The sequence below is a fragment of the Leptonychotes weddellii genome, chromosome 4, assembly GCF_054177405.1.
Source record: "Leptonychotes weddellii isolate Sample4059 chromosome 4, ASM5417740v2, whole genome shotgun sequence".
Taxonomy (NCBI): domain Eukaryota; kingdom Metazoa; phylum Chordata; class Mammalia; order Carnivora; family Phocidae; genus Leptonychotes; species Leptonychotes weddellii.
Genome location: NC_138372.1, coordinates 7,938,540 through 7,959,072, shown reverse-complemented (window position 1 = coordinate 7,959,072; position 20,533 = coordinate 7,938,540). Strand labels below are relative to the sequence as shown.

At 57.6% G+C, this 20,533-nt stretch overlaps 1 protein-coding gene across 4 annotated transcripts in view; it reads right to left on the bottom strand.

The window, feature by feature from the left end:
* Window positions 1–19,733, bottom strand: part of DRAXIN (dorsal inhibitory axon guidance protein) — a 28,541-nt gene extending 8,808 nt beyond the window's left edge. The window contains exons 1-5 of one of the 4 annotated variants that reach the window (XM_031030403.2): window positions 19,607–19,733; window positions 5,887–6,356; window positions 3,279–3,469; window positions 1,813–1,924; window positions 1,329–1,418 (exon numbers count right to left, since the gene is read on the bottom strand). In XM_031030403.2, the coding sequence (XP_030886263.1) occupies window positions 1,329–1,418; window positions 1,813–1,924; window positions 3,279–3,469; window positions 5,887–6,346 (853 nt within the window). In that variant the 5' untranslated portion in view covers window positions 6,347–6,356; window positions 19,607–19,733. Of the gene's footprint in view, window positions 1–1,328; window positions 1,419–1,812; window positions 1,925–3,278; window positions 3,470–5,886; window positions 6,357–9,975; window positions 10,083–18,483; window positions 18,596–19,606 lie in introns of those variants that run through there. The other 3 variants (XM_031030402.2, XM_031030406.2, XM_081817484.1) reach the window with 3 other exon arrangements.
* Window positions 19,734–20,533: the final 800 nt, after the last annotated feature.

Sequence of the window (20,533 nt, the reverse complement as noted above, 5' to 3'; positions counted from 1 at the left end):
AATTGATAGATCATGGGCGGAGCGAAGGCAGTGTGGGATGGCCTCCCAGGGAGAGGGGGCGGAGCAGCTGGGGGTGGGGTGAAATCAGCTTGGAGCTGAGAGGGGCCTCCAGGATCATTGCCAACAACGTCTTTGACAGATGGGGAAACTGGAGCAGCGGGAGGGCCCCAGGGAGGCCCCAGGGAGGCCTGAGGCAGCGGTTTGCCCCCCACAGACCCAGTCAGCTCCTAGGGCCACTGCCCAGTTGGCCCAAACTCAAGCCTTTTCTTTCTGCTCAGGGTGAAAACAATGGTTTGGAGACGCAACAGCCTGTCCCGGAGCTGGTGGTCTGCCTTAGACAGCGCCGCATTGCTGCTTTGGTTGCTATTTTGTGGAATATTCTGGCCGCTGAATTAACAAGCATGGCACTGTGGAAGTGGGCCGCTTGGGTCTCCCCGCCTCACCCCCGTGCTGTCCGGAGGTGAGGACAGCAGTGAGCTGGTGGCCTCCAGTGTTTGCACCTTCAGGAACCACCGGCCAGATGTCACGCTGGTTCCCCAGCAGCCCCACCCCCCAGCAGGGGGACCAGGGCCTGGCCGGTCCTGCCCAATGGGGCCTCCGTCAGCAGGCAGTCTTGCTCTGGAGCTCCCCATCAGGCTGAGACTGCATCACAGGTTTCTGGGTCCATTCCTGCTTCCTCCCCCCTTTTGCCATTCACAGGCCTTCCCTCTTCCCCCAGAATAAACCTCCTGCACTTGGAACCCCACCTCGGTATCCACTTCCCGGGGCCCGAACCGACCCGACAAGGGCCAAGGGCCAGCAGTCCCAATGTCAAGCCCCTTGTTTGTAGACTGTATGATGGGCTCAGCTGCTATACAGGGAGGGTGTCATGACGGCATCCCCCTCACCCCCCACCCCCACAAAGCCCGGCAGTGTCATAAGGGGACAAGGACAGAATTAAGCCCGAGCAGGTGTTAGGAGGAAGAAGTCGAGAGAGGGCTCATCCTGACTTGAGACAGCATGGGGCAGGGGTGAAGAACCACACAGACCCAGGTTTGAGCTACCTCCTCGCTGTGTGACCTCAGCCGAGACACTCAGTCTCTCTGAGGTTCGGTTTCCTTGCCTGAACACTGGGGATGAGAGAGGCCCTTTCTCGGGGTTGCTATGAGGATTTAATACAGGACGACAGCAACTCTCAGTAGAGCGGTAGCCCTGATTGTTATCATTTGTCCTCCCTAAAGGGTCAGGGACCCACAGGCCCTGCTCGTGGGCCTGGGAACGGCCCCAGCCCTGCACGGGCTCCCCTGGCACCCAGCCTCCTGCTCTGAACGTGGGTGCTGCTTGGGTACCTGGCAGGCAGTCTTGGTGATGGTCGCACGGCTCCCCTTCAGCTGGTGATGTCTCGTTACCATCGCTGGAGAGTTTACCCCGGTGTTTCTCTGGGGACAAGAAGATGTGTCGTCAGAAGCTGACGCCCAGCAGAGCAGAGAGACTGAGCACAGGGGCTCATACTGCCACTTGCGCTGTGTTGTGTGGATAAGACTCTACCTCTCTCTCTGCCTTAGTCTTCTCCTCTCTAAAATGGGATCAATAGCAGGGTAGACCCAACAGCTGGTTTTTCAGGGGAAAATGAGTTGGTAGAGGAAAACATTTGGCCTGCGATCAGCACTTGATAACAGCATTTGCGTTTTGGGTGTTAGTCCCAGTTTAGACTGCATGCCCTTCCACTCTGGACATCTGTAGGTCAGGCTGGGCTCACTGGGGCCCTCACCCCAATAGACAGTGGGCGGGGGAGGGAGCCCAGGCATGGGGTGGCCGGGGAGGTGGACATACCTTTCTTTTTAGCAGAGGGCCAGACTTCGGGTTTTAAGTCTTCATAATCGGTCCAGTCGAACAAAGCCATGTCCAGTGTGGGCATCACCTCCCCATCAGGCCTGGGCTGAGCCTGCAGAAGGGGCACGGAGAAGAGTGAAGCTGGAGCTCCCAACAGGTGGGAGCGGAAATGTGGGACCCCGGGGCCAAATGGCAAAGAAGGGACTCCTCAGAGGCCAGCTTGTCCCCTGCTGGGCAGCCTGAAATCCCAGCCCCAGGGACAGGGAACAGCTGCCTAAGGCTCAAGCTCCAGGAGCCACCATCCTGCAGGATGGTATGGATGCAGACGGGTGAGTTATCCCTTGGGCCCCTGGGGGAGGGGCTGGGAAAGCAGTTGCACCTGCTCAAGGTTTCTACACCTGTGTTGTTGAGGGGAGCTGGATGAAGCCAAGCCACTCACTTCCCTGCCCCTTCTCTCCTCCGCAAAAGTTATCAGCTCTCTGTGGCCCATGAGACCACAGCTCAGTTGGGCTCACAGCCCTGGCCAGCAGTCTTGGGGCTGGATCAGCACACGGTAGGACATGGGCAATAAAGCCATCTTCTAGGGCTGGGTTCTCAACCGATGGGTTTCTGGGGGCCTTCGACAGTGTGGATCGCCATGTATTCCTTGGAGATGGCCCCTAGCTTTTATCAGACTCTGAAGGGGAGGCGGAGGGGGGGGTGCCTGCCTGGCTCAGTTGGTGGAGCATGTGACTCTTGATCTAGGGGTTGTGAGTTTAAGCCCCACATTGAGTGTAGGGATTACTTAAAAATAAAATCTTAAAATAAAAGAACCTCAAGGGGGAATGAGACCCAAAGGGAGTAAGAACGATCTACTGCTTAAAAAGTTTTATTTCTTCTATACATATACTTTACTGATCATCTTAAATAATTTTATTTGGAAAAAAATTCAAAGCCACAAAAGGGGTCCAAGAAGGATGCACCTTTTGTTGATTTTTTATTTATTCATTTGAGAGACAGAGCGAGCGTGAGCAGGAGCGGGGGGAGGGGCAGAGGGAGAGGGAGAAACAGACTTCCCGCTGAGCAGGGAGCCCAACGCGGGGCTCGATCCCAGGACCCTGGGATCAGGACCTGAGCTGAAGGCAGACGCTTCACCGACTGAGCCGCCCAGGTGCCCGGGGGACACGGTTTTAAAAATTCTCTGGACTTTTGGGTATGTATCAAATTCTCCCCCGAGGTCCCCGCTCTTTTCCATGCAGAGCCAGCATGAAGAGCTGGTGCTTGCTTCCTTGTCCGTCCCTGGAGTGAGCCCCTAGGACCACGCTCTCCCGGACAGCAACAGCCCTTTCAGGACAGAGCGAATGCTGGGCCATAGCTGAGCTGGACGGGCATCAGGAGACCTGGTTCCGTGGCTTCAACCAACTCCCTCCCATCGCCGGGCCTCAGTCTCCCTGAATATACTCTGGGGCTGTTCTGGGGCCCCTTACCTGGGGCCACAGGGATGTGACGGGCAGGATCAAGGACTCTTCTGTGGCAGGTGCTGCTTCAAAGGTGGTTAGGTAGAGTATGGTGGGGGCCAGGCTGGTGGAGGACTCCTCCATCGTGGCATCCAGTGCCTGGTCTTCGGAGGGTTCTGCTTTCTTCATCAGGGAGCTAGGACCTCGGACCACAGCTCGGCCTGAGACACGGAGGGGGAAACACAGGGGCTTTATCTGCTCACCGCCCTGTGTCAGCCCACATCGAAACTCACATTTCCAACTGCAGGCAGGGCGGCGGCAGGGACCATGTGACAAGCCATCGGCTCAGCCAACATTCCTGCTGTCCCCCTTCCTGGGGAGGTGGAAATGAGGGACTGGGGTGGCAGGGAAAGAAGAGGGAGGGAATGTCTTGAATGAATTTGTGGTGTTGTTGGGGAGACAGCCCAAGGATTCTCTCTCTAAAGCAATATTCCAGCAAGGTCAAGTCCGGGTTGGTGGGTGCAGCCAGGGGTGCAAGTGTAACAAATGGGAACTAGTGGGATTAACCACGGAAGGCTTCCTGGAGGAGGTGAAGGTTGAGGAGGGGAGTCACGTGATGAGGCTAAGAGGCATTGCAGCGGGGGCAGAGACTTTGAGAAGGTAAGAGCCACAGCTTATCATGTATAAACGAGTGCTTCCTAGGTGGTGATAATCATCACCCCGTTTATTAAGCACTTGCTGTGTGCCAGGCCCCTGGTGTATGCTGGGTCCTGCCTTACAAGCATTATTTCGTCTAACCACTGTAGGAACTCTTAGGAGATGGGTGCTTCTTCAGTTTCACCTACAGGGGAGGAATCTAAAGCACAGAGAGTTTAGGCAACTTGCCTCAGGACACACAGCCAGAGGACAGCAGAGCCTGGATTCAAACCCAGGTCCATCTGAGCACAAAACCAATGCTTTTTAACCACTGATGCCACCTTCCAAGACCCATGGGCATTGGGGTAGGTTGAGTGTGAGGGGGAGAGAGTGTGCAGGGTTGGGGGTGATCAAGAACAAAGGGAATTTGAGAGAAGCTGGGGGGCCCAGGCTCATCCTTACCTCTTTTTCTCAGGCAAGATCTGACTTTAAGGTTGGTTGGGTCCTTTGGGGCCACCTCGCCCTCCAGAAGCAAACCCCAGAGAGTAGACAGGGGACTTAGGGACCACTGAATCCACTCCATTCCTTTGATAGACAGGGAAACTGGGGCCCAGTCAACTGGAACGCCACAGCAGGTTAGCAGGGCTGGGCCTGGCCTCTAGACTTCCACTGTCCCCTCCTCCATGCACCCAACACACTGACTCCCTTAGGAAGGCCCCCTTGGCCTGATGGAGCTGGGGCCTGGAGCTGAGCCAGGGATGAGTTCATGCTCCGAGGATGCCAGGGTCCCCTCCCCAACCTGAAACGTGACCTCAAGGGGTGGGAGGCTACGTCTAAGCTGGGGTCTCTCAACCGTGTTCTGTCCACCTGGTGGGGGGGGTCTCAGTAGGCCTGGCAGGGAAGCAAGCCCCAGCTGATGCAGGTGAAGGGGGCGCCGAGTCTCCATCACTCTCCTCCAGCAGAACACTTGCCCCACGTTTGTGGAACTTGGTCTGCCCAGGAGGCCGTCTGGTCACTTGAAGAGACTTGGAAGCTGAGGTTGCCTGGTGGCCTTGGGGCCTGGTGAGACAGGAGGAACCGCCTGGATGGAGCTGCTGGGGTATGTTTGTTCAAGGACTCAGTGGGCAAAGGGAGGGGGCAGCTGGGGCCAGGGGGCAGTGGGGCCCTCAAAGGGATTTGGGGATGTGGGGGAAACTTAAAAGAAGGTGAGCATGGCTGCAGGGGAGCACCCCAAGAGACACACAGGGCAGAGGCTGGAGGGATAAGGACACCTCGTCTCTCCCTGGGTCATCTGTGTCCGGGTCGGAGGCCAGTGATTCCACGTCGAGAGCAAGTTGAGAATTAGCTACTGCTCATTGCCCCTGATGCTTGCCAGGTGCCATTCTGAGCATCTAAGTCATCTATGAATCGACCCTGAGGGTAGATGGGATGCAAAATTATCCTCATTTTGCAGAGGGAGAAACTGAGGCACAGAGAGGTGACTTGCCCAGGGCACATGGCCAGTAAGTTGCAGAGTCACAACCCGAACTTGGGCAGACCCAGCGTCAGGTTTCTAAGTGCTTGGTCCCCGCTCTGGGCTTCAGAGTTGATTAAGTGATGTGCTTAGAGGGCACTGAACTAGTGCATCTCAGTTCAGGGCTCATAGTGGGGTGGATTTAGGTCAGACACAGGTAGAACTTCCTGACTTAGGAGGATCGCTCATTGTTAAGACGGAGCTTCGAAAGCTATGTATCCCTCTCTTCCCCTGTTCCACCACCAGGCCTCTCCCAGCTCCCTCCCCTTCCCAGATCACTTTGACTTTTGAGAGACCCCTCCCCTCCTCTGGGGGCTCACTGCCTGCCCTCTTTGGGGCCTCTGGATATCTTCCCAGGCTCCTCACATCATTGACACTTCACTCACAGCCTCCCCCTCCTGCTTGGAGAGCCCCCTTGGCCATTTGGGTATGACCTTCCCCCATCCCCCCACCCCTCCCTTCCAGGGCAGGACCCCAGCCCCCGCAGACCTCCGCTACCTCTGTGCAGCTTCAACCTCTCTCTGCGCCTCTTGTGCTCCCTGCTGCGTTTCTTGACCCTCTCTGCCCCAGGAGACCGGTTCTCCTTCTCAGGGTAGGGCAGCGCCAGCCCCAGGAGCAGCTCCTTGTCCTGCACCAGGCCTGCAGGACTCTGCCCAGGCAGCAGCTCCCCTGCTCCTGGCAGCCTGGAGGCCTGCCTGGTGGTGGAGACCACAGTTCCGTCCTGGGCCCGGCCGGGCATGCCTGGGCCCCGCTCCTTCTTGCCCAGACCCCGCCGGCGGTGGTGGCTGGCTGGAGGCATCCACAGTGCTGGGTCCTGGAGGTCGATGTGATTCTCGGGAAGGTTCCGAGCAAGGGTTCCAGGTCCCAGGGAGCCTGCCAGGCTCAGCTCCAGGAGCACCAGGAGGGCGAGGAACAGCACAGGGACAATGTGGGTGCTGGGCCCAGCCATGAGCTCTGGTCTGGAAGAAAAGCAACACCATGAGTGGACAGCTTAGCAGCCCTCCTCCTCTTCTGCTTCCCCATTTCCAAGTCCCCTGGCCCACATTATTAGAGCCCGGGTGTCTCTCAACGGGGATCGAGGACAACTTTGCCCCCAGGGGACATTTGGCAATGCCTGGAGACATTTTTAGTTGTCACAGCCGGGTGGTGCTGCTATTCCAGGGGCTGGGGTTGGGGATGCTGCTGGACGCCCCAAAGCTCACAGGATGACCCCACCATGGAGACTTCCCGGCCCAGAGAGACCACAGTGCCAAGGCTGGGAAGCCCTGGTTTAGTTTAAGCAACATCCAGCTTCCAGATGAGTCTAGAATCCCTTTCTCCACACGCACCTCTGCCCTTTGCCAAGTCCCCCAGAATGAGCTGAGTCCTTCCAAGCTCAGAAATAGGCCTGTCATCCCCGAGGCTTGACTCAAAGCGTAAATTCAAAGGAACAGAACAGCTTCTCTGAGCACGTGCCCTAGGCAGGAATCAGCTTTAGTGCTTCGCGGGAATTTATATCACTTTGTCCTTTCGACAAGCGTCCGAGGTGGCTCCCAGCATTTTCTGCAGCAGAAATTAACTGGCGTACTTGGCATTGCCATGTCTGTGCTCTGAACCTCGCTCACGGCTGCCCCAAGACAGCCCAGTCCTGTCCTTGCTCCTTTCTTTCCCTCCAAGGGCCCGGCAGGTTCTGACCCAGCTCTGTCCCTGCTGGGGCTGAGGAACTCTGGAAGCTTGGCTCTGCAGCCTGCTGGGTGGGGTGAACTGACCCTGACCTACCCTCAGGATCAGCCCCCATTCTCCACCAGAAGTGGGGCCTCCTCCTGTGGGAGGAGGGAGTGACCGCGGGATGTCCCGGAGGACCTCGGAGCTAAGGCTCATAAGCCCTGTGGATGGGGTGGGGTGGGGTGTCTGCTGAAGTCTGGAGACCTCCCCCTGCAGCCCTCCTCTGCGGCCCTCCCCCACGGCCCTCACCTCTGTACCAGTCTCACAGCGTCCGGACAAGTTCGGCACCAGGCTAGCCAGGCTGATTGAATTTTTATGGCCTCCCCGGGCCTCCTACGTATCCATTAGGCAGGCAGAGGTGCTTACACAACCATTTCCTTGTGATTTGCAGCCATGGGATCGCCCAGGGCCGAGGAAAGGTTGGTGGGCCTGTGATAATTCCCAGCATCTCTCCCTCCAGCCCTCTCAGTCCCTGCAACTCTCTCCCACCTCACCGCCCGCCCCCCTGCACCCCCACCAGGTTCATCTTTAGCCAACTCCCAGTGAGGCCCCGGGAATGGTCATGGGCGGGGAGGGTAGGTGGGACAGGGAGGCTGGGGCCCAGCCGGGCTGACCCACTCTGAGGGGGTGAGGGGCCAGAGGGGGGGATTAGCTCCTCCCACCTTGCCTGGTCCCCACCATCCTTTATCCTGCTCTCCCTTTATCCCAGCCAGGAGTGTGCTGGTCCCCTGGAGGCCCGGGTCCTGTCCCCACCACTGCCCTTAGTTCTGCTCTTCCTGGAACCATGGACTGAGAGAAAGAGGCTGCCCTATATCCCCTCCCACCTCGGGAGCTGCATGCACGTCCTGGGAGAGCCTCAGGAGCTGTGTGGGACCGTGGGATGGCTTGGGGTGACAACTCCAGTCTCTTCACACAGCCTTGCATTCCTAAGAGTATACACCGTGCAGCCCTGGCCCGCCCTCCTGGCCGCCTCACGGGCCACAAGAGGATGCTGCCCCCTCGGCCTCACCTCCAGCCTTTCTATAATGAGGGCTCTGGAGGCCCAGCTCAGGCAGCCAGGCCCGCGCTCCGGAGCTCCTGAGCAGCTGGGCGGGAGGAGGGGCCCATTCTAAAGGCCTGTCAGTCAAGTATTGTTCTGCTCCCAGGAACCCCTCAAACCCGGTTTCCAGGCCTGAGGCAGATGTGGGCTGCTCTCCAGGCTGGCGTTGGCCAGACTTAGCTCTCCGTGTGGCTGAGAAAGGCTTTGAGGCTGTGTGGGATGCTGTCCCCCGCCCGGCCCAGCCCTTCTGTCTCGCAGGGACAATAGCCCCGGAGAAGCCCACAGAGCGCCCTCCTGGGAGGGAAGCTTTGGAATCCCCCCTCCCGCAGTGGGAGTCGGTGAGGCAGGTCACTCCAGAAGTGCAGGAAGAGGCCAGCGAAGCTTGCAGAGAAGGACGGGTGGGCTGAGCCGCGGGCCTGTGCTTGACACGAAGCTAGTCAGTGACTCCCAGAGCCAAGGTCTGAGCTCGCTGACCCGCCCCCGGGGCGCTGTCTCAGGGGACAGCCCCTCCTCGGCAGAGCCCAGAGAGGAAGCCTGTCCCCACACCCTCAAGGCACCACGAGCCCATCCGTAGCCATCTCTCTCTCTCTCTCTCTCTCTCACTGAAATCCTGTTGCCAAGACTCTTCCAGGGGCTGTGGGTCTGTTTAATGTACCCCAGCTAATTTCAGGGCCATCTTTGCTCCCTCCCTCCCTTTGCACCCCACAAATCATGCAGGAGCCAGCCGGGGGCCAGCAAGAGGGGGATTTCGGTGTGTAGTGCTGATGCACCCACGGGGAGCCGTTCCTCTGCCAGGACCTTCTCCGCACCATCCTGCCCCAGACCAGCCCATACTCCTGAGAGATTTCTCTGAGCCTAACCCTCGCCTGCTTAAAACTGTCCTTGGCTCCCTGTTGCCTTCCCATTTAACCATGGACTCCTTACCTTGGCACTCAAGACCTTGTATAATGTGGCCCCGACCTGGCTTTGTAGCCTCGACTTCTACTCCCTCCCCTTCACAGCCAACCAGAGACTATTCCCTGGGCCCCAAACACACCCCTCCTTTCCTGTCTCTATTCTCACTTGGGCTGTTCCCTCCGCCTGAAACAACCTCACCTCTCCACCCCCATCTCTCTCTGTCCAAATCCTGCCCATCCTCTGGGGTCCATCCCAAATGTCCTCTCCTCCAAGAAGCCTCGTCTGTCCCCGTTATGAGTGCTCCCACACAGCTTTGTCCAGCTCTTGAAGACCTCCCGTGCCGTCTCGTGCTGGGGCAATCGGCCTTTTTTTTTAAAAGATTCTGACTGGACAGAAAGATCCTACGGGTCTCCATCCCACTCTTCCCTCTGTTCCTATCACATCTATAGGACCCTGCAAATAATAGGCACTAACTATGGATCGGGATGGAAGTAGACTGAGCACAAACTGACAGCCATGCAGAAGATCACAAATAAATTCTCAGGGTGTGTGTGTGTGTGTGTGTGTGTGAGAGAGAGAGAGAGAGAGAGAGAGAGAGAGAGCTAGTGCTGGAGTGAGGGCTGAGGATCCTGGCACCACTTTGCCCTGATGACTACATGGAGGCCTCTCTCCAAGCCCACAGGATTTGTATGCGGATCTTGGCACAGCCCAGCAGCCAAGATGCCAGTCTGGCAAAGCGCCACTCAGGAAACGTGGGATGCTACAGAAGTGGTGCCAGGGATCCACGGCGATGAAGGGCTCCAATCCATTTCTGTCACTCTGGAAGCTGGTTGGAGGCTGCGTCACAAAGCGCCAAGCATCCAGGCAGAAAGGGGCAGCAGGTGCCCACCTCCCCCAGCCCCGTCAGCCCTGGATGGTTCTGCCTGTGGCTTGCTCACCAAGTCTGCTCTTCTGCGCCTGGGTCTGACCCCGTCCCCAGCAGCCTGGAGGAGAGCTGTCAAGGGACATCAGGACCCGTCCACAGCCCAGAGATGGCCCTCGGCCCTCGGCCCTCTCATAACTGAGATCTAAGTGACTCACTAAAAGCAAAACAAAACAAAAGCAAACGTAATCATTGGAGCCGCTGTTTCCTGGGGAAATGTGGGGCCCAGGCTCTCACATGCTGATTTCACCCACTTCTTACAGAGTCCTCTCAGCTACCCTGTGCAGCATGCCATTTTCCACACTTTTACAATGAGGAAGCTGAGACTCTGGGCAGGGGGCGGGGTAAACCACACATCCAAGATGATGCGACTCACACCGCACACACAAGACAGTCCTTGCACACCCTGCCCGTGCACTGAGCTTCATCAGGGGTCCCCTGCCTCCCTCTCATAATCTGTTATTGCTGTGAGTGCAATCAAGGCCCAAGGGGGGGTCCAGACACTGGCAGCTGGGGACAGAGGGGAAAGAGCTGACCTCATGTCTTTAAGCTGTCCCTACACGGTGGGGACAGCTGACCTGCGAACTGTCGCCAACCAAAGGCTGCATGTGCAAATGAAGGCAATTAATTGAGCCTGGAGTGGGCTTTGATTCCTGACCCCTCCCCCACCAACAGCCTGGCATGTGGGGGCCGGGAGACTGGGGGGACTCCTGCCCCACCTGCCTGGCAGACAACTGTGGAGCTGGGCTGCCCCTGGGCATCCCAGGACAGCTGTAGGCTCACATTCCTGCTTTGCTGATCAGCTCATCCGCTGCATGGTGGGTTGGGGGATGGTGGGTTGGGGGATGGTGGGTTGGGGGCGGGAAGCAGGGGGGAGGTGGGTGGGGGTGGGAGTAGGGCTGGCTGAGGGGCATCTGATGGGGATCTGGGCCAGGAATATCAGTGATGCTCTGATGGAGCCGAGGATTATGGAGCTCAGTCCGGGCTGTGAGCCAGACAACCACCCACTGGGAGAACTTGGCCCATGAACCCCTCTCCCTGACTCTGGGTCTCCTCTTCATGTGGGAAAAGGACACATTGGAGCCACCACATTTGGTAGAGATGTTTCAGGGGTCCTTTAGATGTTTGATTCCAACGTTACTTTTTTAAAAATATATTTTAAACTATTCTGAAAGCTGTAGCAAAAACAGCAGACTCTCAGAGGCGTTCTCTGCTCCAATTTGAACATGAGTGTGCCATCACAACTCGGGTTCTCCTGGGTCACTGAAGAGTGTCCCAGGGATGCAAGGTGAGCAGTTTCAAAGAACTGTGCCCATTCGCACCTACTTATGTACCCACTCCAGGATTTTCTGGACGTGACTGACCAAAGCCAGTTAGAGGCCCAGTCTCCTCGGAACAAGTGCAACCCACAACCACTACATGCCTTCATATCCCCAAGGACGGGTTCTTTTTTCTCGCTGATTCGCTTTAAGGCAGGATTGTAAATTGGGGGCATAAGGGTGGTCACCTGGCATGTCTATGCAGGAGGCTGAATGCTTAGGAGAGCTTGAAGTTGTGTCTGCCTGAGACAGGGAAAATTTTGATTCCAGGAAGAGATTCGTGGTGGGGGTGGTGGGGTGTTCTGTTCGTAAAACACTGCCTTTCTCCGTTTGATGTGTTGGGATTATGAATAAGATTCCATGGGAAATGATTCGCATTGCTCGAAAAAGTTGGGGTGAGGGGAATAGGGGAAGAAGACCACTGGATCAACAGGTTCGGTTGCCATGCCGGGAGCCTGGGAATTTATGACTCACAGTGACAAGCTGTCTCTATCTGTCTGCCTAACTGACAGCCCCCTGTGGGGAGGGGTGACAGGTAATATCCTTCAGGATCTGGAGTAAGTCCCCAGGGGCTAGGAGCATCTCCTGAGGGAGTGTGAATTCAGAGGCCGTATTGGTGCATGCTAAAAGATAAAGCATGGGGCACCTGGGTGGCCCAGTCGGTTAAGCATCTGCCTTCAGCTCAGGTCATGGTCCCAGGGTCCTGGGATTGAGTCTTGAGTCAGGCTTCCTGCTTGGTGGGGAGCCTGCTTCTCCCTCTCCCCCTACCCCTCTCCCTGCTTGTGCTCTCTCTCTGTCAAATAAATAAATAAAATCTTTAAAAAAAATAAAGAGCTCCCCCCCACTCCCAGCCCCTTGACACCCCCAGCCTGGGAGCCCTGGCAGCGACTATAGACCTGGAACCCTGGCTCAGTAGTGCTTAGGACGGATTTTGTTCCATGCAATAATCATCTCTGGTTTTACATTCCCATATGTCCATCTCTGGTTTTACATTCCCAATGTCCTAACTTGGAACCCATCTGTCTGACTCCTCCCTCTGGCACCTCGTCCTCACCAGGTTGGCTGCTTCCTGGAAGGGCTGGACGTGGAGAATGGAGGGGTCCATCGCCAGGCCCTCCTTCTGCTCTTAGAACTGTGGGGCTGCCCGAGCTGGAGCTCCGGTTGGGGGGTCTTAGAGCTCCTGGGAGCAGATTCCTGTCTTCTTTAGAGGGAGCTGACCCCCCCCCCCAGGGCTGGAAAATGGGTAATTTTGCTTGTTCGATCAAAACTGTTATAGCCTAGATGAGAGGAGGGGAGGGACAGGCGGCTCCTAAATTCATGGGCTGGGCTCTTCCCAAGGCATTTTGTGACTAGACTTCGTCCCTCTAGCTGCTCCCACCATCAGACCTCCTCATGAGTCCTAATGTCCCTATCTGTGAAATGGGACTATCAGCCTGTCATGAGGTAGAATTATTTAGGAGATCAATATTTCTGTGTGCTGGGTATCTGGGGAGGAAGCAGGATTCCAGTATGCATGGAACCCAGGTAGTGTAGATGGGGTGGAAGGCAGCAAAGAGGTGCCCGCTAGTGGGGTGCTGCCCGGGGGGTGCTCACTGACATTCTGGACCTTGACAGTCTTGAGCTAGTCCCTACCCCTCTCCCTGGCCAGTAGGAAGGGGCCTCAGAAGAGCCAGAGCCCTACCTACCCTTCCATAGGCCTTTGAGCCAACCTGGCCTCATACAGAGGACTCTGCATCTTGACCCCTGGAGCACCAGGTGTTGAGCACTGGGTGATTCTCTGCAGTGGAGGCTGCAGGGGAGAGTGACACCAGGTGGTCACCACTTGCTGAGCCCCTCTGGGTGCAGGACCTGGATGTCACGTCAGCCTCCTCCAGTCTGAAGGAGGAGACCTGGTTCTGCTCCAGAAATTGCCAGTCCGAGTGGGGATACTAGTCCTGGCCCTAGAGAGCTCCCAGTATGATAGGGGAGATCTAGGTCTTGCCTTGGGAGACTAGGATCTAGGGAGGACTCCTAGATGGATAAGAAAGATACCGCTCCTGCCCACAAGGAGCTCTCAGCCCTGGCCCCAAGCTGCCCTTAGGGATTTCCCAGTCTGACAGGAGAGACCCAGATCCGGCCTTGGAAGTTCCCAGAACATGGGGAAAACATATCCTTTGCTAGAAGGAGATTCTAATCTGCGGGCAAAGACATAGTCCCCTGCTCTCCAAGTATCCCCACTCGGAGCAGGTAGAGAGGCCGCAGGTCTAATGAAAGATCAAGGCACAACCATAACTAGCAATGATTCGAACACCACAGATGGCGGCACAAATCCATGAAGCTCCGCCATGGGAGGGCCCCTTGGAGCCGAGCGGGAAGAGCTGTGTGACCTTGGGCGAGTCACTGAACCTCTCTGAGCCTCAGTTTCTTCTCCTATAAAATGCCAGGCCTTGTGAGGAGGAGGAGAGGTAAAGGTATATAAAGTGAGCAGTCACCAGTAAGGGCAAAATAAGCATGAGCCCTCCTTATTATGGGGAAGGGAGAGAGAGAGTGGGTGGCAAGTGGAGGCGGGGAGAGGGGTTGGTCCTGGAAGCATTTGTGCATCTGTGCCCGTGTGTGTAGGGGGGCAAGCGCAGGTGGTCCTGTCCTCAGTCCTCAGTGGGGTGATCGATGGTTTCCGTGGGGTGGGGCAGGACAGGCCCAGGCCTGCCTGGAGAGGACCATTGTCTTGGTAAATGAGGTTTGGCTTCCCCACAGGGGCGGCCCCATCTGCTTACATTGTTTCCAACAGTAGCCTTGGGAATTAGCAACCCCCCAAGGCCTTACACCTCAAAAAACCTACGTAGGGGTGTTGAGTTGGGGGGCTCCTCAGAGCCCCCACCCTCCCACCCAGAGGCTCCCAGCTTTGTGCTTCTCTCTCCCAGTGTCCCACGCCCACCTCCTGGCCAGAGTCCTGACTTCTGCTACATTATAGGTAGCCACCCCTCCCCCGCAAGCAATCCTCTGGCACCCCTCTTCCCCAAACTTCATTATCTTGGTGCCCAGACAATTTAACACCACTTTGCTGTTCATGCAGAACCACCACTTAATCATCAAGTGACAAAATGCTTGCTGTTGGCTCTGGCAGAGGCCAGTGTGGAGTGGAAAGACACCTGGTGTCAGGCAGGCCTGGGGGTGGATCCTGGCTCCTGCACTTCTTAGCTGGGTGACCCTGGGCAAGTCATTTAACCACTCTGGGGTTCAGTCCCACATCTGAAAGAGGAATGTGTTGTTTGAGTACCATTTATTGGCCGTTTACTAATCGGGGGCCCAGAGCTTCATGCACATTATCTAATTCAGCCCTTTGAAGTGGGCAAACAGGACTCAACATCAGGGCAAAGCTTTGAGGGACTTGCCCAAGGTCACACAGTAGAGAAAGTGGTAGAGCTGAGACTTGAACCCATGGTTATTGACTCCAAAGGCAGGGTCTCTGACCACTCCACATGCTACCCTCGGTGACCCATAACAGTGCTGGTGCTGTGACTCTCAAGGACAGCTCATGTGGCGGCTGTGACCCAGAGCCTGGGACAGAGACCTTCAAGGACGGCTCATGTGGGGGGCCGTAACCCAGAGCCTGGCACAGAGAGAGCCTCAAAAAACTTGTAGTTTCTTCCTTTCTTTTTTTTTTTTTTTAAAGATTTTATTTATTTATTTGAGAGAGAGAATGAGAGAGAGAGAGAGCATGAGAGGGGGAGGGTCAGAGGGAGAAGCAGACTCCTTGCCGAGCAGGGAGCCCGATGCGGGACTCGATCCCGGGACTCCAGGATCATGACCTGAGCCGAAGGCAGTCGCTTAACCAACTGAGCCACCCAGGCGCCCAAACTTGTAGTTTCTACAATGACTTCATCTCACCTGCTCTGGATTCTAGCAGGGGCCTTACCCCTTGCACCCCCACACCCACCCAGTGACGCGTCCCAGACGGTCAATGCCGGACCATGGCGTTGTGGTACGGAGAGCTGCCAAAGCTGGGACCTGGTGGCGGTGAGGGGCAGGGCTTCTAGTGGCAGGGGTTCAGCCACCCTCCCATGTCCTTCCAGCTGGCCTCCTCAAGAGGAAGAGCGGCAGAAGACAGGCGGAGGGGCTGGAGCAGCAAGAGAGGCTGGTGTCACCCGCAAGGGCCAGAATAGGGATGCTGGTATGACACCTGCCCTTGGGAACATGCCCAGGACCCCTCTCTGGAGGGAGCTCCTGTTCTCCCCAGGCTGCAGAATCAGGGAGGCCAGGATGCAAATCCCCGCTCCCCCACATTCCTGGCTGAGACCAATGAAGGAACTCCCTCCAGGTCACATAGCTAGGAAGCCTTTGGTGGGGATTCAAACCCATTCTGCCGGACTTGGGCAATCACTTCCCTGTCTATAACCAGGCACAGAAATCATCCTCATCTTCCAGAAGGATGAAGAGCCCCTAGTACCACGGGGATTTTCCAGGTGGCTTGCTCCCCCTCCAACCTTCCCATCTATGGTCCTTTGCTCCAGGGCCAACCCTGGATAACCTATGGCTTGCAATTTTCAGTTCACTCTTAACCCCTTGACCAACGGTTCCATTGGATAGAACACGTGTGCACAGAGCACCTACTGTGTGTACTGGGACCACAAATGGAACAAGACCCAGCCCTGCCCAGGGAAGGGCAGACCAAGAGAGAAGGGGAGGCAAGGGGGAGTAGGAGGGCTTCCCACAAGAGGGGACGGCTGACCTTGGCCTGCAAGGAGGGCAGGCTTGGACTGAATGCAGGACAGGGGAGACATTTCAGATGGAGGGAAGAGCCCTGGCAAAAGCTCAGAGGAAGCCAGCGTGGAGATGCTCAGCCCTCGGTGGTGGCTGAAACCCAAGATGCAAACGAGAGTACTGTGGGAGGCAGGTAGGGTTGTTAATTGAGTGGCAACAGGGAGCCATTTGCAGGATTTAGGGCTGGGGAGAGGGGGTGGATTGAGTGGTGAGGAGGAAGGCAGAGAAGGTGGGTGAGGGTCAAGGAGGCTCTGAGCTGATCTCTGAGGGGTCGCAGGGGTCGCTGAGCTGGCTTTCCTGAGGATGGCTATGGCCAGAGGAGGAAGAGATGGCAGAGGGCCCTGGGTTGCCAAAGCTGGGCCTGTCTGCCAGGCAGGATCATGAACAGGAGGCTGGATGGGGTGCACCTGTGTCTTTTTTTTTTTTTTTTAAGATTTTATTTATTTATTTGACAGAGAAAGAGATAGTGAGAGCAGGAACACAAGCAGGGGGAGTGGGAGAGGGAGAGCCCCTGTGTGTCTTCTTCTTTTTTTTTTTTTTGCATTTATGCTTTTTTTTTTTTTAAAGACTTCCATTCATTTGAGAGAGAGAGAGAGAGAGACAGAGCACAAGCAAGGGGAGCAGCAGAGGGAGAGGGAGAAGCAGGCTCCCCGCGGAGCAGGGAGCCCGATGCAGGGCTCGATCCCAAGACCTGGAGATCACGACCCGAGCCGAAGGCAGACACCCAACCATCTGAGCCACCCAGGCGCCCTCCCTGTGTGTCTTCTTTAAAAGAGAAAGGCTCAGGTTGCCAGCCCTGACTGGGGCTAAAAACCAGAACTTAGCCAGGAGAGCCTAGAACTTGCCAGCTGGGAGGTTTCCCTCTGCTGAAGTGGCCCTCATTAAGCCACTTGGTCCCTGTCACTGCTGGACTCCTGGGGGTGTGTGTGTGTCACCTGCTATGAGGACAGAGATGCTATGATGGTCAGAGGCTCTGGGCAATTATACAGCAGGTCCAGGATACAACAAGACAATGCCCCCAGAGGAAAGGAAATGGCTTGTGAGCTAGTGCCATTAAAAAATAAATCGGGGCAAGACAGAGGTTCAGAATTGGGAATGAGTCACATGGATGCCTCATGATGAATGACCAGCTGTTGGCAACATTGACTCAGAGACACTCATCTCATTTTGGAAGCAGAGACCCTTTTCACCCTGATTTTTAAACTGATTTGAGGACAAGCAGAGAGGAGGATCGAGAAGAGAGGACAGTGCCTATGAGAGCGGGAACCCTGTAATGGGGGGGCTGCAACTGTGACCCCCATGTGGGAAGGGACCACAGTCCTGTTTCTCTGCAGTGTCTCTAAGGCTTGAATTGGTGATCCATATCCCCCTTGCTGTGGCGTCCCCAACCCCACCCCAGCCAGGGACTGAAGCCTCCCCCATGATCCCCAAGCGTGTACTGTGCTGGCATCCAATCTGTTTTTTTCCCCCCTCACTGTTCCAACACACGTCCCTGTAGGTAGGTGCTATTATCCCCGTTTTATGAAGGGGACACTGAGGCTCAGAGACATGCCTTCCTTTGTCCACGATCACTCCCAGGGCCTCTGTCTGCCGGATCCCAGAGGGATGGTGCTGAACCCGCACCGGGACACTTCGGCGTGCCACAGGCTGGGCGGAGGGCAGAGTGGAGGAGTGCGCAGGGCAGGAGACCAGATGGAGGCGAAGGCCGGAGGGAACACCCAGTGGAAGAAAGCAAGAAGGAAACCCAAAAGCCCTCACGTCTCAAACCTCGGCTCCTGGCTCCCGCAGGCGGCTGAGACCCGGGTGCGCGAATGGAGAAAAGCCAGTGGGGAGGAAGAGGGCCTGAGCCGGGGCCGTCGGGGTTTGCAAGGGCGCGGAACTGGCCCGGGCGCGGGGCCACCGGCAGTGCTGGAAGGGCGCATCCTGAACCTTCTCCCCCCGACATACTTTAGCCCCCCAGGCAGCCTCGAAAGGGGCAGGAGGACATGCCTGCCAGCTCTGTTCGGGGCTCAGGAAGTCTTCGAAGCTTCTTCGAGCGGTGCGGACTCCCCAGTCCACTCCCCCGCCTTGGTGACCACCCAGAGACTCAGAGACAGAGAGACAAAGAGAGACGCGGTCCCAGAGGGAGGAGGAGAGTGGGCGACAGCCGCGACCCAGAGAGGGCGGCGAGGGCGCGCGCGAGACAGAGTGTCAGAGCGTTAGAAAAGTGAGCGTCCGGCGGAAGGTGGGCGGACGCGGGGACCGGGAGCAGAGCCTGGAGACGCCGCGAGGAGCGGAGGCGGCGGACACACGGACCGACGGCTCCGAGGGCGAGGCGGGCAGGGAGGAAAGCGGGATCCTCACCTCCGGCCACAGTTCCCCGCGCGCCCCGCCCCTAAGCGCGCCAGGTAGCCCACCTTTGTCCGGGGCCGCTACCAGGTGAGGCGGGAGGGCGGGGCCAGGGGCGGGCCAAGGCCATGCCTTACCTGTCCGGTCAGCGGGGCGGGGGCCGAGGGGCGCGGGGCCGAGAGCCTGCAGGAGCCGAGCGCAGCGGAGGGCCGAGCCGCGGAGCAGGGACGGCGCGGAGAGGAGCGCGGGCGGCAGGAGGATGTGCCCAGGCTGAGTGGGGCTGGAGGGAAGGGGAGGGGGCGGGCGCGCGGGAAGGGGGCGGGCGCGCGGGGAGGGGGCGGGGGAGGGGCGGCTGGAGCGGGCTCGGCTAGCCCCCTGCTGAGGGGCAGCCCCGGGCCGGGCCGGGGCCCCCGCGCGCTCCCGGCCAGCGCGCCCTCGCCAGCTGCGCTCGGCGTTCCGGGCCCGCTCCCCAGAGGCCTAGCCGCCTCCGCCGCGAGGGCGCGGGGCAGACAAAGGAGGCAGACAAAGGCGGGCGCAGCCGGGCGGCCGTGCGGGCACCGGGCGAGGCGGGCCCACTCCTCCCGGTGCGTAAGAGCCGCCTCGGCGCTGCCCCGAGCGCGTGGGACGGGCGGGGCGCGGGCAGCGGTGGCGCATCTGGAGCTGCCCCGCCGGGAGTGGGCGATAAAAGGCCGCGGCAGGGGGTCCCTGGCAGACCCCAACAATGGATCGGAGCTGAGCGCTCAGCCGCGGCCGCGTCTGGCTGGGTAGGGGCCGGCCAGTCCCCAAAAGGATTATTCCGCCCAGGCTGTCAAATGGGACGGAAGAAATGCCCGGTGCAAGGAAGGCGGGACGGGGCACCGCGGGGCCTTTGTAGCCTCGAAAAGTGCGCGGAGCGGTGGGGCGGGGTTCTTGGAGAGGTCGCTCTTCGATAAAGGGGTATAGGGGGGTCTTCCAACGTTACCAGGTGGGAATCCCGGGCGCTGACTGCCGCACTGGCGTGTCCCCTCCCCACCCCCCGGAGGGAAGGGAGAAATACAATTCTCCTACCCAACACACACACACACACACACATACACACACACCCCGTCTTCCTCTCGCCACGCCCCGTCCAAAGTCCGTCTGATGCTCCCCAGCCCAGCCCCGCCGGGACAAAGCCAGCCCCAGGGGAGGCTCATCCATCACCGCGTGGGGCGCCGCGTCCTGACGACCCTGGGAGTCCGGGAATGCTGTGTTATGAGTCCCGCGGCCCCCATAACTCACCGCGGGGTCAGTGGGGCCACAGGCACTGCAAAGATCAAAGAGTGGTGGGGCGGGAGTCTTGCCTGGCTCCCAGAGTTCGCCCAGTGGCTTCCATTTCGACTTGTTTTCCTCTTCCTCCAGAATGTGGCAATTATGGCTCAGAGATTTAGGAGCTCCGTTCTGTGGTCTGGCCAGATGCCTGGGCTTATCTGCGGATTGCCATTCCTGGTCCCCTCCGGCAAGGCGCCCAACCTCTCTGAGCTCATTATCATCATCCCTAACTCTTGGAGTTCAAGGATTAAGTGCGATGGCCTTTGTAAGGAGATAATGTTCCTAAGATCCTGACCTCATGGGAAATGCTCTAGAAAAATTAAGTGCTATTGTTATTGTAATATTATCAGCCTGATGGGCACCAGGATGGACTGGCTTCTGAGCAGAGACCCAAACTGATAGGCTTTAGCTAATTCCTTCCAATTCCTAAAGTTGGGAATAGACTGCTGTAGGGCAGGGACAAAAGTGGGGAGACAGGAACTGTGGCTTGGATGAGAGGGGGGTCTGTGGGCATGATTCTCCTTTTCAGGAATGAAACTGTGGCCAGGTATTCACTGCGGACTCTGGTTCAAAGGCTGCTACTCTGGCTCTTCACCAGTGGGGTGATCTTTTTTTTTTTTTAAGATTTTATTTATTTATTTGACAGAGAGAGAGAGAGAGCACAAGTAGGCAGAGCGGCAGGCAGAGGGAAAGGGAGAAGCAGGCTCTCCTCAGAGCAGGGAGCCTGATGCGGGGCTCCATCCCAGGACCCCAGGATCATGACCTGAGCCGAAGGCAGACGCTTAACCAGCTGAGCCACTCGAGCGCCCCACCAGTGGGGTGATCTTATGTCAAGCTCTCTGTTCTCTGGGTTGTCCCAGAGTGATGCAGTGGAAAAAGACCGATGTGAGGAGAGGC